At 31.2% G+C, this 14977-nt stretch overlaps 1 protein-coding gene across 1 annotated transcript in view; it reads left to right on the plus strand.

Annotated features, from left to right (window-relative positions):
* The window catches only part of ABCD3 (ATP binding cassette subfamily D member 3), an 83082-nt gene that overhangs the window by 36590 nt on the left and 31515 nt on the right, over positions 1–14977 (plus strand). The window contains exons 5-6 of the mRNA XM_074262742.1: positions 4087–4156; positions 14876–14973. Of these exons, the coding sequence (XP_074118843.1) occupies positions 4087–4156; positions 14876–14973 (168 nt within the window). The remainder of the gene's footprint in view (positions 1–4086; positions 4157–14875; positions 14974–14977) is intronic.

Genomic DNA, 14977 nt, shown 5'->3' on the forward strand with positions numbered 1-14977 from the left:
AGGAAATTTGTAGCTCTACACCTGTGATATATGGTCTATAAAAGGAAGTGTGAGCTGGGGCAAAGCTTCTTCAACTGTGGAACACAACCTTATGTATTAGCTACCCCTATTTCCTTACTTTGGGTGCCCATAGTTCCATCTTATCAAAATTCAAAATTAAAATAAAGTTTTATGATTTTTTACTTTTTTGATTTACATTTTTCATGTAAATCAAATTTTTTGTTAGCTTAAGTAGGAATTTGAATTTAAATTTTATTTCCATTGGTGTTGAGAATATTTTGTCAACTTTCCAAGAAATCGCAGACATCAAGAAGTATAATTTTTTAGAAATTCCTTTCTTTGGTTGAGTGCTGATGGTTAGGGAGACTCCTGAAATTTTTCTATCCATAAGCCTGGATCTTAAAATAAATCTGATGTAGTTTTGAAAAAGTAAACTGAAGGAAAGAAAAAATGATTAAGCAAAACTTTTGTAAATGATTTTTTTCCTAACTACTTGTATTCTCTCCCTCCTCTCCCCCCCCCCCCTTGCCCCAGCTTTATAGAGAGGATGAATTGGAATAGCCTGTTGTGGCTATTGGGTATATTTGGAGATCATTTTTTGGATGAAGAAAGATCTAATTAAGTTATTTGGCAAAGGCTACATAACTTGTTATTAATAGATCTTATATTAGAAGGTGAGGGTAGAAGAATGTGTATCTTTCAGGATATGATAGTTGTACCAGAAATGGCCAAGACCTTGGTGCAAATATTTTAGCCTAATTTTATTCCTCAGGGTTCATAGGTACACAGTTTATTTCCTTGCACATTGGTGTGCACACACAATTACAGGGATTACTTTGCAGAGGTACTTTTATCCTAGGTTATATAAAACCAAGAGAGTTTTTTGGTACTTGGCAACTTTGCATTGGTACCTTAGGTTGTCACCCTATTCTACCACTATTTACAGACTAGTTCCCCGTCCCTCTCCAGCTTTGCTGTATAATTAGTCATAATCACATCCTTTAGATATCCTGAATCATGTCTTGCTTAAACTGAATTATATCTTGTTAATTTTTTCCCTTCAGTTCATTGCCCATTTCTTACTATTTATTAAATATATAGTGTATGCTTTCTTCTAAAATAATTAAGATGTGTCTTCAGATTTAACCCTAGTTTTATTTGCTTTCTACTTCTTTCCCTTTAGCATAGTATCATACAGTTCCCCCCCCCCCCCCACTCCCCAGGCTGGGGTTAAGTGACTTGCCCAGGGTCACACAGCTAGGAAGTGTTAAGTGTCACATTAATCACATTTGAATTCGGGTCCTCCTGAATTCAGGGCTGGTGCTCTATCCACTTCTCCACCTAGCTGCCTCTATCATACAGTTTTGAAGTTAGAATAACCTTAAAAGATAATCTATATTTAGTCCCTTTGTTTTTACAAATAAGGGAACTAAGGTACAGAGAGTTAATGAAATCATTTGGAAAAGGTTACACAGTTTGTTAGTAATAGATATGGTATTAGAAATCAGGACTCATGATTCCTAGTTAACTTCTTCCACCTATATACTAGAGGATGAGACTTCTATTTGCATACATCTTGGGAGAATATGTTGGAGTTGCCAAGATTCTCAGGAGGTAATAGTTACTTATATTTATCATTAAGTTTTTATTTAAGTATCTTCCAGGTTTCTTTTTCTTACGTTTTTGTGGCAGTAAGCCTGTAAAAATATAATATTTGTGAATTATGTTCTTAGTTTGAGCTACAGTATCAGGTACTGCTCTGCCAGTTGTACTAATTGAATATAGGGTATCAGTTACTGGCTTGCAGAAAAACTATGTCAGGTTTAGAGATCAGTAAAAAAGTTACTGGGACCCCAGTTGTAGACATTAGATGTCAGAACTTTTCTTAAAAAAGCCTTTTCATGTGAGTTTTTTTTTTTTAAGGATTTAATGACACTTCTCAAATATTCTCTGAATTTTTATAATTGTCATTTTTAATTCAGCTGTTTTTTTAACCATAGCTATCATAATTACTTTTGGATTTCTGGCTTCTGCCACTTCAGAATTTTGGTTTTGTTAAACATTACATATTTTAAAAACTTGAGAATTTAGAATACTGAGCAGCAAATTATTTGGGGAATAGAAGTGGGAAGTTAAGGTTCCTGTTATTTTAAACAGTAGTACAAATGCTTTTAGTGATTTTTTTTTCCTCTCTCAAAGAAAATTATTTTGTTCTAGTTATAAATGCCCCCCCAAAAATTCTAAAAGGAACTTGACATGGTTCTTGTTATATCTTGTTTTAATGTCATATTCTATATATCTTTAGGGTTGTTTGGTCAATAGCATTGCTAATACTCTTGCTTTATAGGTAATTTAGGAAGGATCTTTTTCAAAAAAATAAATTTTTATTCTTTTCAAACTACAGAAAAATACATTGCATTCTCTACTACTTTTGAAATTTATGGAACATTTTAAAAGCAAAATTATTTTTTAAAACAAACTAGTAAATGTGTTTTAAAATAATTTTTTGTTGGCATAATTTGTTTTTTACATTACCTATATTTTGTATTTTTCCCCTTTTCAGAGAGAAATTTTTACAATAAATAAAAAAGAAGGAAAACAAAAGTTTACAGTTAACATATTGAAAGAGTTTGGCATTATTATGAAGTGAACTAATACTTTTAAAAATGGTTATTAGGACACCTGCAGTATTTTTTAATTAAAGAAATTATTTTTTTTCTTTTGCAGTGGAATTATAAGCAGAAATAAGATATTATTCAAGAAACACTTTGTAAAGTTTATAGCTGCCACTCCACTGGTAAACCATTGCTTAAAAAAAGCATGCATTTATTATATTTTATAATAATGTGTGTTTCACAGCTTGAGCATCACTAAGACACTTTGCTTTACATAAATTCCAGCCAAAATTGTTAAGTTTTTTGTTGTTTTCAGTGTTTCATGTTCCTAATGTTTTTTATTAAGGTAAATAACATTGTATTTTTACTTATGGCTTTCATCACAGTCAATGTATTTGTATTTTTGCATTTTACTATTTGAGGAGTCATTTTAAAAATTTAGTTTTTAAGTTTAACAACATAGTCCCAAAAATTTACCTTCTGGTATAATGTCTAGATGATTCTAGATGATAAACATTTTTAAACTAAGAATTCCTGTTAATCTTCTTGGCACTATAATTTTTTCTGGTTACTTTGTTTTCATAAAGACTTTGAGAGTTTTAGTTTTTGATTCCAAAGAATCCATTAAATATAATTTTTCTTTAAAATACATAATAATTTGTAAGACATAAATTATACTTTATTCTTGGCTAATAAACTTCTTAGGTACCACCCTAAATGAATTCTTTAATTCTAAAATTCTATCACTTCTTTGACTTAGAGAAGTAGAAGGGATCTTATACTGGTACTTCGTCTTAAATTCACTTTACTGCCTTTCATACAGGTAGTTTCCATTCATGTTTCTAAAAAATTTCCCTTAGTTCTGTGTTTTCCTTAAGAATTCGATATTTTTTTCCTCTCTGAATACTTCATAAAGTAGCATAATATTAATTTCCTTCTATACAGTCTCTAATAGAAGTTGGGAATAACAGGTTGTCATTCTTGTTATGTAGACCATCATATAGGTAGTACATTGGTTAGAACTTTGAATTTAGTTTTAGGAATACCTGACTTCAAATCCTGGACAAATTACTTTATCTCTGTCTTAGTGTCCTCATCTATAAAATGGGAGTAATAATAGCACTTATTTTGCAGGGTTGTTGTAAAGAGCAAATGAGATGATATTTCTAAAGCTTTGCAAACCTTGAAACATATATAAATGCTAGCTATTTTTATTGTTATTGTTATAGTTGTTTTTCCATCTTCCCCTCAGGTAAAGAACTCTGTCAACTGTTCGAATAAAATATTAACATGTTAAAAATTGTGACCAGGTTATTTTTCCCCCTAAAGAAAATGTTTTCACATCTTTTTAACTTGTGGATTCTTTGAATAATTAAAAATTCCTCAAAGTAAATTAAGCAATATACAGAGACTACTTACTATGATGATTTGCTTCATTTGCAACTAACACTGTGCATGTGGTGGTTTGCAGTGGTATCATTGGTCGCAGCAGAAAAGATTTCAAGCGGTATTTGTTCAACTTCATCGCTGCCATGCCTCTCGTAAGTGTACTTAAAAAAAATCAGATCTGTATATGTATATATATTTTTTTAATGATGTATTATAAATGGAACTTTTCAAATCTTTTCAGACTTGTGGCCTGAATTTTCATCTCAAAAAATTACAATCATCTGTGGTATTAGCTAGGAAAATTTTAACATTCAAGTGAGGGTAAAAGCAAAGACTCATTATAAAATATCCATTTTAAAGTCACGTTTTAAATTGTAAGAAACCTAGATTTAGTAAAAATTGGTAGGGATTAAAAAGTAAATGGGAATAGAATAATTTTTAGACCATTATTTTAAAAGTTGAAGTATTGACATTATTAATCTCAGGGTGAAGGGTCAGCCAGAAAACTGATCTTTAAAATTTATACCCTTATTTGAGAGATTTTATGGTAAAAAACAGAATTTTCTTAAGGAGATCTTAAAGGCACATATAAGTATCCTCTAATAATAAGATAACTTGATACATAGAATTTTACTTTAGTGGAATGATGAAATAGGAATGAACCTAGTATCTATGAAACTTAAGTTTCAGTGAAATATTAATCTTTTCCTTGAGGAATTCAGTTTAAACTATATCAGATTTTCCTCTTGTGTCAGGGATGCTGATAGGTATACTAGAAATATTATATAGAATTTTGCTGTCATCTTTCTTGGATACTGGTAAAACATTTCAATATTTTACTGTGGTTCACATTGCATTAATGTGATAGCATTGCCAGTTTACTCTGGCAAGAGAAATGTGGGGATATTATGAGACATATTTTGCTATGTGCTATCTACTTTTTCCATCTCTTTCTCTATATCTTTTCTTTGAACCACTTCTCATAATTTGTACTGAAAATAATATGAAAATAAAATTGGATATGTAGAATTATATTTTTCCAGCTTCATCTGTTAATATTATACCAATATTTTTATATACAACTTAATGCTGCCTTCTCTGGGACATTTTTCTTTATCCCCTACCCAGAAATTATCTTTCTCTTTTAGGACATCATTTTTTATATGAATTTATTTACTATTTTATTTCAGTTATTTGCATTTCCCATATATGTCTTATGCATCATCGTAAATTCCTTTAAATCTAGGCCTCTGTTATTTATTTATTTTTGTGCATGGTGTTTAATAAATGTTGAATGCAAATCTGAGGAGGAGGATCATCTTTTTGCATGTTCTCTGAAGTTAGGCACACTAATGCATTGTTACTTGACCTATAGATTACAAATATTTTGCAAATAAAATTATTAAAATGTTTGTAGACTTTGACTTAGAGGTTCTTTTAGTAGACAAATACTACAAAGAGCTTAGGAATAAGAAGAATGCCCCCAGGTACACCAAAATAATTATAGGTAGCTTTTTTGTGTAAGGTAGTAGCATAGATATCTGTAGACTGCAGAATTGAAAAACAAATTGTGGTACATCAACGCAATGCAACATGACTATGATATAAAAAAGGACAAATATGATAAAGAGAAACATGGGAAAATCTGCATGAAATGATCCATAATAAAGCAGAAGCAAGAAATCGGTGTATATTGTGACTTCAACAATATAAATGGAAAGAATAACAGTCACAAAATTATTGAAAATGAATGTTGCAAAATTAATATAGAGCAAGCATGGCTCTAAAGAGATGTGAGAAAATATATCCTCCTTTGGAGAGGTGGGAAGTTCATGGATATGGATTTTAGCTATTTTCAGAAATTTTACAAGTGTTGATCAGTTTTGTTGGTTTTTTTTTTTCCTCATCTATTTGTCTTTTAAAAAAATGTTTTATTGTATAGGATAGTTGAGAAGGGAAAAAAAGAAGTCAATAAAATTTTATTTTAAAAAATTAATGCCCTCTGGTTATACTGCCAACTTTCAGTCTAATCATAGCAGTCCACAATCTCTTAGACATTTACTTTTTAGTGACTTAAGTACCTGAAGGTGTTTCTTTTTAACTTAACCCCTGACAATCCTCTTCGGTGACATTAGTCACTTTATATCAATACTTCATCAATTCTCTGGTTTCAAAGGTCCTTGAACTGTAGACTGATTTTCCTCTCTCATTTCATCTACTCAGTAGTATGCCATACCTCACAATTTTTTGGAACTATTCCTGTTCCCTGTCCTCTGTTCAGTACTTTTATTTTTATTTTAAAATTCCTTGTAAAGTATTCATTTCTGTTAAATTTCATCTTGTTACCTTCAGTTCTCCATTCATCTGTCAGGATAATTTTAGTTCACTTTAATTGTCTAATAATAACATATTAGAAAGCTAATATGTTAGCTTTCTTTCTGGCTATGTTATTGACTTATTTCATATACCTATTATCTATGACTTTAACTCCTATTATTTCTTCACAAAACTCCTGTTGTGCTTCTCAACATGGCATGGAGCTTTATCTAGGTTCTTCGAGAAAACAAAAACTCAAAGTTGCCACCAATCAGAGAAAACTTTAAGAATGAACTATGTGACAAAGTTTTCTGTACCAAGAGTATGGCAGGAGATTACATTGTTACCTTTTTCCCCTCTCCCTTCTTCATTTTCTCTTCCTTTCTCTCTTTTCTGTCTCTCTCTGCCTCTCCCTTTTCCTTTCCCTCTCTTCTTCCCTCTCCCTCAGTACTACCAATCCTGACAATGACATAAGTCAGTTGCCCTATTATTTTTTTCTGACTATAATATTCTTCCTTGTGTTGTTTTTCTCTATTAGAACATAATCTTCTGGAAGGCAGGGACTTTTCTTTATATTTATGTGTTCCCAGGGTTCCCAGTTCAACTGACAAAGAACTAATTAAAGTGTGGGAAACCATCCTAATCCTCATCTGGTCAAAATCAAACCAATTTCAAGTCAAAAATTGTGTGTCATCTCATGTCAGATGCACATGTGCACAATCATTGCTGTCATATAATATATAATATTACCAATGAAAATAATTATTCATGTCAAATAATTTGCACATATGCATAAATATTGGATATAGAGAATTAAGAAGTAAAAAAAAGGAATTTCAAAAAGTTTTACATATTGTCAACTTTTATCTTGATGTTTAATGACTTCAAGAATGCATTTTGAAGGCAATGAATTTGCCTATCAGGAGACAGATAAGATTATCAACTTATTAGAACAAAGTTAAAAATCAAAAGCAAATTAACAGAATAAAGATGAAATGATGAAACTGATTAGAGCATCTCTAGTTGGTTTTTAAAAGATTCCAGTGAGAGAAGGGGAAGGTTGTAATTTCGAGGAAATGACTATTTTACTTAATAAGATCACCTGTATCAAGCAAATTCTCTTTCTCTAATTTATAATTTAAAAGAGAAGAAAAAATAAAGAGGGCAAGATGGAGAAAAGTACATAATCATAACTGTGAAATACCATTAGGATGAATAGATCCATAAAATTCAGGATTGGATCCAGGATTGAAAGGCTTATAGAATAGACTAGTAGAGTATGTTATTTATAAGAAATGCTGTTGAAATATATTCATAGCCTTAAAATAAAGGTAGCAAAATCTAGGCAACATGGTATGTAGAATACTGGAGCCAGTTTCATAAAGACCTGAGTTCTAATCCTGCAATTCAACATCAGACACTTATTAGTTATATGACCTTGGGCAAATCACTTAACCTTTGCTTCTGTTTCTTCAACTGTAGAATAGGGCTAATAATATTGCTTACCTCCCAGGGTTGTGGTAAGGATCAAGTGACATAATGTTTGTAAAGCACTTGGCACAGTGCCTGCCATATACTGAATGTTATAGAAATACTATATATAATATAGTCATAATATAATCATAATCATAATATAATATAATCATAATAATGATTCTTTAATGGGACTTTAAAAGCAGAACTAGCAATCATTATTTTAAATAAGTTATACTGAATAAGATTTGTTGTTGTTTTTTTTTTAAAGAAGATATGTTAGGAAATTACATTTTACTAAAAAGCACCATATATGATTTTCATGACTGCTACATCCTTAAATTCACAGCCTTTTTATGTGAGAAATTAATGTGAAGTTTTCCTTAAATGTCTTCTATAGCCTAGTCTATAGTCTTTTACATTTTGCTGCTTTAAGCAGTTTGTCCAACCTGATTCTTGTCTTTTGAGCTTTTTACAAATTTTGAATCACTGATATCTATTGTATTTTGGGGATATTGAAGAGATCCATTGTGATTCTTTTTCACCATTGTGTTGGCAATATCAGGAAGGTAGCAAATAAAATGTCGTTGATTTCTTAAGAAATTTAGTGAAATTCCGGTATTAGAAACAACATTAAATTCAGAGCTGGAGGACCTGAATTAGAGGATTGCTCTGAGTCTATCCTTCTATTCTTATGACCTTTGTAGATTCTAAACACAAGGATGTCCTATTAAAATTGAGTTTTTCTTAATGTTTGTTTTCATAGATATCATTGTATTATTTGTATGTAATTATCCCAAATCCTCAGAAACAATCTGGTCATTAGATAGCAATCAATTTAACCAAACACAAGAGCCCAAACTGTATGATGTGAGGCCTAGATGAGTGGTTTATTTTTTATTCCCTTAAAAGTGTTTATCTTGAATGATTAAAGATACAAAAGTTGGGCCAGGAATTAGGTTGGAAGTGGAGTTTTAACTGAAATTATTTAGAATTTTCACTGTTCCCAAATGGCTTCGTTTCAACATTGATATTTTTATGATGAGTTTATGTCTCTGAAATAGAACACTGATCCCATAATCAAATTTATAAGTAAACAAAAAGGCAAATGGAAATGTGTAGATATAAGCTATAGCATATTAGTAGTAATGACTTGCATTCAAGAAGTGGCATAGAGTAAATATCAAGGACATATGTTAGCAGAAAAGGGATACACTAGTTAAAGTTATGTGTTGAAGAGAGATCAGATGGGCAAAGTCCAAAAAAGCTATATTGGACAAACTTGGATAAAATTTTAAAAGAAATAGTAGAATGTCTTCAGTTTCTTGGATTGGTCCCTATTAAGGGCATTTATAGAAATATAAGAATAAAAATAATGACGCAAAAGCATGGAAGGAATTGCAGTTTTAAATGGAGTAGGGAAAATACACATTCATGACATCCAAAATTCATCTAAATAGTATTATTGCAAAAATGTTGAGTACAACAAAAGAAAAAAAAAACACTACAGTATAATAATACGATTAAGACTTGTCATTTAACAGATTTTTTCCTTTAAACTTAAATATGAAATAAAAAAGGAAAAAAATTACCATTTGCACAACAGAATATAATAGAGGATTCAAAATACACAGCAATAAATTTTGATTTCAAAAAATGCTATACAAAAATTTTACACATTCTGTTCAATACTTTCTGTATTTTCTTTGCTTCCTTGTAATTTATCTTTTTTTCTGTTGTGTATTTTTTACTTTATTCCTTTTTTCTCTCTTTTCCCTCCCCCAAGAAGGCTACAATTGAACACAGATGATATGTGTGTATATATATATACATATATACACATACATATACCTAGATGTCTATAATTACGTACACACATATATACATTTGTTCTTGTGTGTGTGTGTGTGTGTCCTCTGTTTCTCATAAGGTGGATAACATCTTTCTTCATAAGCCTGTCTTTCAATATTTTTTTAACTCCACCAACTTATCATTTCCTATACCACAACAATATTCCAGTTTTATATTGTCTTATTTTAAATAGTCTAAAGCAATATTGATTAATATGGCTGATGTATAGTATGTTTACCTATCTTTCTCTTTTGATTAAATCTGTATTAGCTTTACCTTTGCCTGAGAACATGATTGCTACCCTTGCATTTTTTACATAATAAATTCTAGCTTTACCCTTTGTTTCATATCTGTGTGTATGTCTTAGTTCCTGTCCCTCCTGAATTTTCTACTTTATTTCTACCCACTACCTTTTCCTCCTTTTACTTAATCTACCTGCTCCTCCCTCAATAATCCCTCCCTTAACTTCTCTTCCCATTCTTTCCCCTTGCTTCTTTCCTTATCCTTTTCCTCCTTCTTATTTCCTTACTCTCATTTCTTTCTGAATTTAGAAGTTTTATACCCTTCTAGATATGTATGTATTTATTATTCCCTCTTTAACCCAGTCCCAGAACTACCAGTACTCTCCCAATCAAATTCCTCTGTCAGTTCTTCCTCTCACACCTCATTTGTATAATTAATTTTTTTTATCTTTTCCTATATGGTTTTGCTTTTTTGAATTACATCATACTTAGCTCTCCCCCATTCTTTTAAACTATCCAATCCCTGATGTCAATTTTAGTCACATGGTTTACATTTTTCACATACTAAAAATAGTTTGTTCTTATTGAGTCCCATGTAATTAGTCTTTGATGTCAGTCTTTTTGCAATAAAATTCTTAAAATCTGGTAATTCATTGAATGTCCATTTTTCCATTCAAGATTATATTTAATTTTGCTGGATATGATATTTTTGGCCTCACCCCTAGTCTTTTGCTCCGAGAAGACCTGTGGTCTTCTAATATAGCTGTGATTATAGGTCTTGTTTAATTCTAATTATAGTTCAGTTGTATTTTTTTTTCTTGTTGCTCATAATATTTTCTCTTTGCCTTGGGGTTTTAGAAATTGTCTGTGATATTCTGATAGGTTTTTTTCATATGATCTCTTTTTGGTAATCAGTGTGTTTTTTTCTATTTCTATTTTCCCTTCTTCTGATACTTAGGGACAGTTTTAAAAAAATTATTTCTTATATTAGGTTTCTTTTTTGATCATAGCTTTCAGATAGTCTGTATTCTTATATTTTCTCTTGATCTGCTCTTCAAATCAGTTGTTGTTCTTACAATCTATTTCACGTTCTCTTCAGTTCATTCTTTAAATTTTGTTTTATTATTTCTTAGTCTCTTAAAACTTTGCTAGTTTCCCCCTTGCCAAATTCTCATTTTCAAAGAGTCATTTTTTTCCTTAAAATTCTTGATCTTTTTTAGTTGGTTGACTTTCTTTTCAAAATATTTTTTATTTTTCTTTAATCTTCTTAATCTCATTTGATTTTTAAAGTATTTTTGAGTTCTTCTCTGAATTCTTTTGGGGCAGGGAACCATTTGATGCTACTCTTTGAGATAGGAGAGACTTTTTTTTTTTGCTTTATTATCCTCCTCTGAAGATGAAACCAGATCTTCTCTATTCCCATAGTAACTTTCTATGGGAATGTTCTTTCTACTTTGCCTACTCACTTATAAAAATTATCATTTATAGCAGCTGTTGTGTTCACCTGGGTATGGAGGATGGTATCTCTACTCTCATGTACTCCCTTCAGTCCTTCCCTTTGGCCTGGAACCCCAAACCAAGAACTTTGCCCTCTTGTAAGTAAGTACCCACACTCAACAGCAACTCCTGGTCTGCTGCTTCTGCACTCACCATGTATGTGCTGTTTTCTTTTCATCTAGTCCACATCTCAGCAGCACAGATACTGGACCTGATCCTTATCAGCAAAGGTTCCCATAATTTTTTCAGATTCAGATTCCCTACACTGCCTGGGAGGTGAAAATCCTTGTGACTTAGGCAGAGGTTGTCTCCCAACTCAGATAACCCCAGGGCTTGCTTCTTACTTTTAGGGATCTAACCTGGGGACATTTTGACTTGCTGTAGGCCAAATTTCTGTCCTGATATCTGTCTTTGGATCTTTAAAGCTTCTCTAGTGGCTCCATCTCTTGTTTATTTTTATCCACTCCAAGCTCTCCTTGAAGTGCTATTTTGTCTTGTGTGTGTGTGTGTGTGTGTGTGTGTGTGTGTGTGTGTGTGTGTGTGTGTGTGTGTGTAAGATCTATTTTAGAGATATATAATAGGCCATCTTCCCAGAATCTTCACATTCAACAAAATTTTGACCTGCATAATTGAAGTGTTGGTTAATCTGCATCTCTCCATCTTGTTGTCAGTAGTATTATTATGTAAGACTTAGCTATTTTGGCTGAAATAACTAAAATATAGTGGAAACAGGGCTGAATATAAAGCTCAAAAATTTGTTTTCAAATCTATGTGGTATTTAATAACTTTATGACCTTGAACAAATTATTTATCCTCTCTTGAATATACCTACATTATTCCCCACATCTAATTGTTGAAGTAATTAAGGTAATATGTAAAGTGGTTTTTTTAAAATAAACTTTAAAATGTTACTAAAATAAGCTGTTAAATTCTTTGTCCCATCCACTCATCAAGTAGCCACAGTTAACTCTGTTAAAAAAAAAAAAAAAAAAAGGAAATTATTTTTCCATAACTTGTTCTTAAGGAACTGCTAGTCCCCTCCTGCCTTAACATTGTTTTCTTCTCTTAGAATTTCACCAGGAATTTATATCAGTTTTACTGTTTTATAGCTTTTCATGTTATATATTTCTTTCCCTCTTTTTTGAAATTCTGGTAATATTTACCTTTCTCCAGTTTTAGAGTACCTCACCCATTCACTATAGTTTCTCAGAATCACTGATCTCAGTTAAGCAGCGTACAAATTCTTTCAGTAGTGCCCTTGGATGTTTTTTTGTTTATACCCCAATGTCTTGACCTAATTTAGGTCTAGTAGGGTTTTCTTTTCTTTCTCAATTAACCTTGAGTTCTCCTTCCTTTTCACTTTTCTTTTTTTTTCTTTCTTTTTTTAAAATAATATTTTGAAGATCATTTTTTGGGAGAGAAAACTGAGGCAAAATTTAACCTAGTGGATTTTTCTCAGAAGTCTTTCTCTTTGACACTTATGTAGTATCTATTATCATTGACCAATTTCTTACTTTTTTAGACTTTCTTTTTCTCTTTTCTTCTAGTTTATGCTTTTTTTTTTTTTTTTTTTTTTTGGTTTTCTTCACTTTTTCCATTACCTTCTCTGGTGACATAAATGCAGTCATTCCCTGATTCTCTTATCTTTTATTTCTTTATGCTGTTTCTCTTAGTAATCTTATCTAGTTTTATGGCTTTATTTATCCAGTCATTTTATTCTACTTACTGCTCCCCAAACTTGGTATTCCACCTTTTGCCACAATTGTTTTCCTTAGATTTTCTCACATGCATGGGAGAATGTACTTCTTCCTTATCTTTACCTTCTCTCTCCACTCCTTACATCCTTAAATTGATTCTGCACATAGCTCCCACATTAATTTTCCTGATTTGCAGATTCATAGATTACAACACTAACCTCAGAAATATTTCCAATGCTAAGTATTTAACTGGATATATAAAGCTTTCCACATTTTGATTTCAGCCTATCCTTCCTATTTTACCTTAAATACTTATTATATACTTTTTATTTAAAAACTGAAGTATTCAATGTTCTGGAGCATGTGTGAAGTGAACCCCTCTGCCTACTCAGAAAATACTAAGCAAGCAGTATTTTACCAGAAAAAAGTATAAAATTTATAGTTATATAGGAAATTCAGCATGATAGGATTTATATATATGTGTGTGTGTGTGTGTGTGTGTGTGTGTGTGTGTGTGTGTGTGTGTGTGTGTGTGATTTATTTCCTTACCCATAAGTCTCATACACAATGTGGCCTCAGTGTTTTCTTGAATTAAATTTAGTAGAACATTGGTCTGAAAATTAGGAGACACAGATTGTAATCATGACTTGGATTAACCTAAGTTGCATAATCAAGAGATTGGGTTGAATTTTTCAGTCCCTTCTAGCTCTAAAATTTTGTAATTTCTTAGATTAAAGCCATATTAATGTAGTAGGAATAAAAACACCATAAATAGAGGGAGCTAGTTGATATAGTAGAAAGAGCACCAGCCCTGAAGTTTGGAGGACCTGAGTTCAAATCTGGCCCCAGACACTTAACACCTCCTGGCTGTGTGAACCTGGGCAAGTCATTTAACCACAATTGTCTCAGCAAAAAAAAAAAAATCATAAATAAATAGCCCAAATGCTTTATTGAAAATTTTATAAATAATCATAAATAAATTATATTTAATTATAAATAAATGATATTTATTTATTGTTACAAATAATAAATATCATTTATTTATTTATTATTTCTCTTTTATTTTTTTTTCTTTATTTCTTTCTTAAAGATTCTAAGTGAACAAAAGGAAGGTCTCTAGCAAAATATGTTGATCTCTAGGATGAATTATTGAAAGAATATAGATAAGTGGCTTTGGATGGAAATGTATGGATAGCTCTCCATACTGATAAGATCACAAGCCCTTCAAGTCACAATATAGGAATAATTTGTGAGAATCCTCAGTGGAAATTTGACAGGTTTGTTTGTCAATTTTATTAGTATTAATAGGAGACAAAATTTTAACCGGGAGGAAGGAACTAGATGTCTGTTGAGTAATTGGTAGTATATGTTGAAGTAAAGGTCTAAGCAAAATATAACGGTTATTATGTCAGTAGCTGTTTTCACAATTTTATCAGTGTACTTTATATCTTGGATTTAATGACATAAAAATTCACTGATTTGCACAAGGGGGGGGTGACATTAGATAGACTACTGACTTCAAGATGAGAAAGACCTAGGTCCATGGTTTACTTTTTGACTCATAATGTTTGTGTGACTATAGGCAAGTGATTTACCATTTAAGGACTCTCAAAATATTTAAGTTCTTGAATAATTTGCAAGTTTGAAAACTGGTTTATGTTGATTTGAACAGTGTCTTAATCAGCTATTCAGTTATAAAAGTTTAAAATTTAGAGATGGAGTAAATTACAGGGATCTAGTTATGTTTTAATAATTAGAAATGAAATAAAACTAATTACTTATATTTTTGTTTTAGATCTCTCTGGTGAATAACTTTTTGAAGTTTGGGTTAAATGAACTTAAACTGTGCTTCCGAGTAAGGCTCACTAAATACCTCTATGAGGAATATCTCCAGTAA

Source organism: Sminthopsis crassicaudata, chromosome 4 (assembly GCF_048593235.1).
Source record: "Sminthopsis crassicaudata isolate SCR6 chromosome 4, ASM4859323v1, whole genome shotgun sequence".
Lineage (NCBI taxonomy): Eukaryota > Metazoa > Chordata > Mammalia > Dasyuromorphia > Dasyuridae > Sminthopsis > Sminthopsis crassicaudata.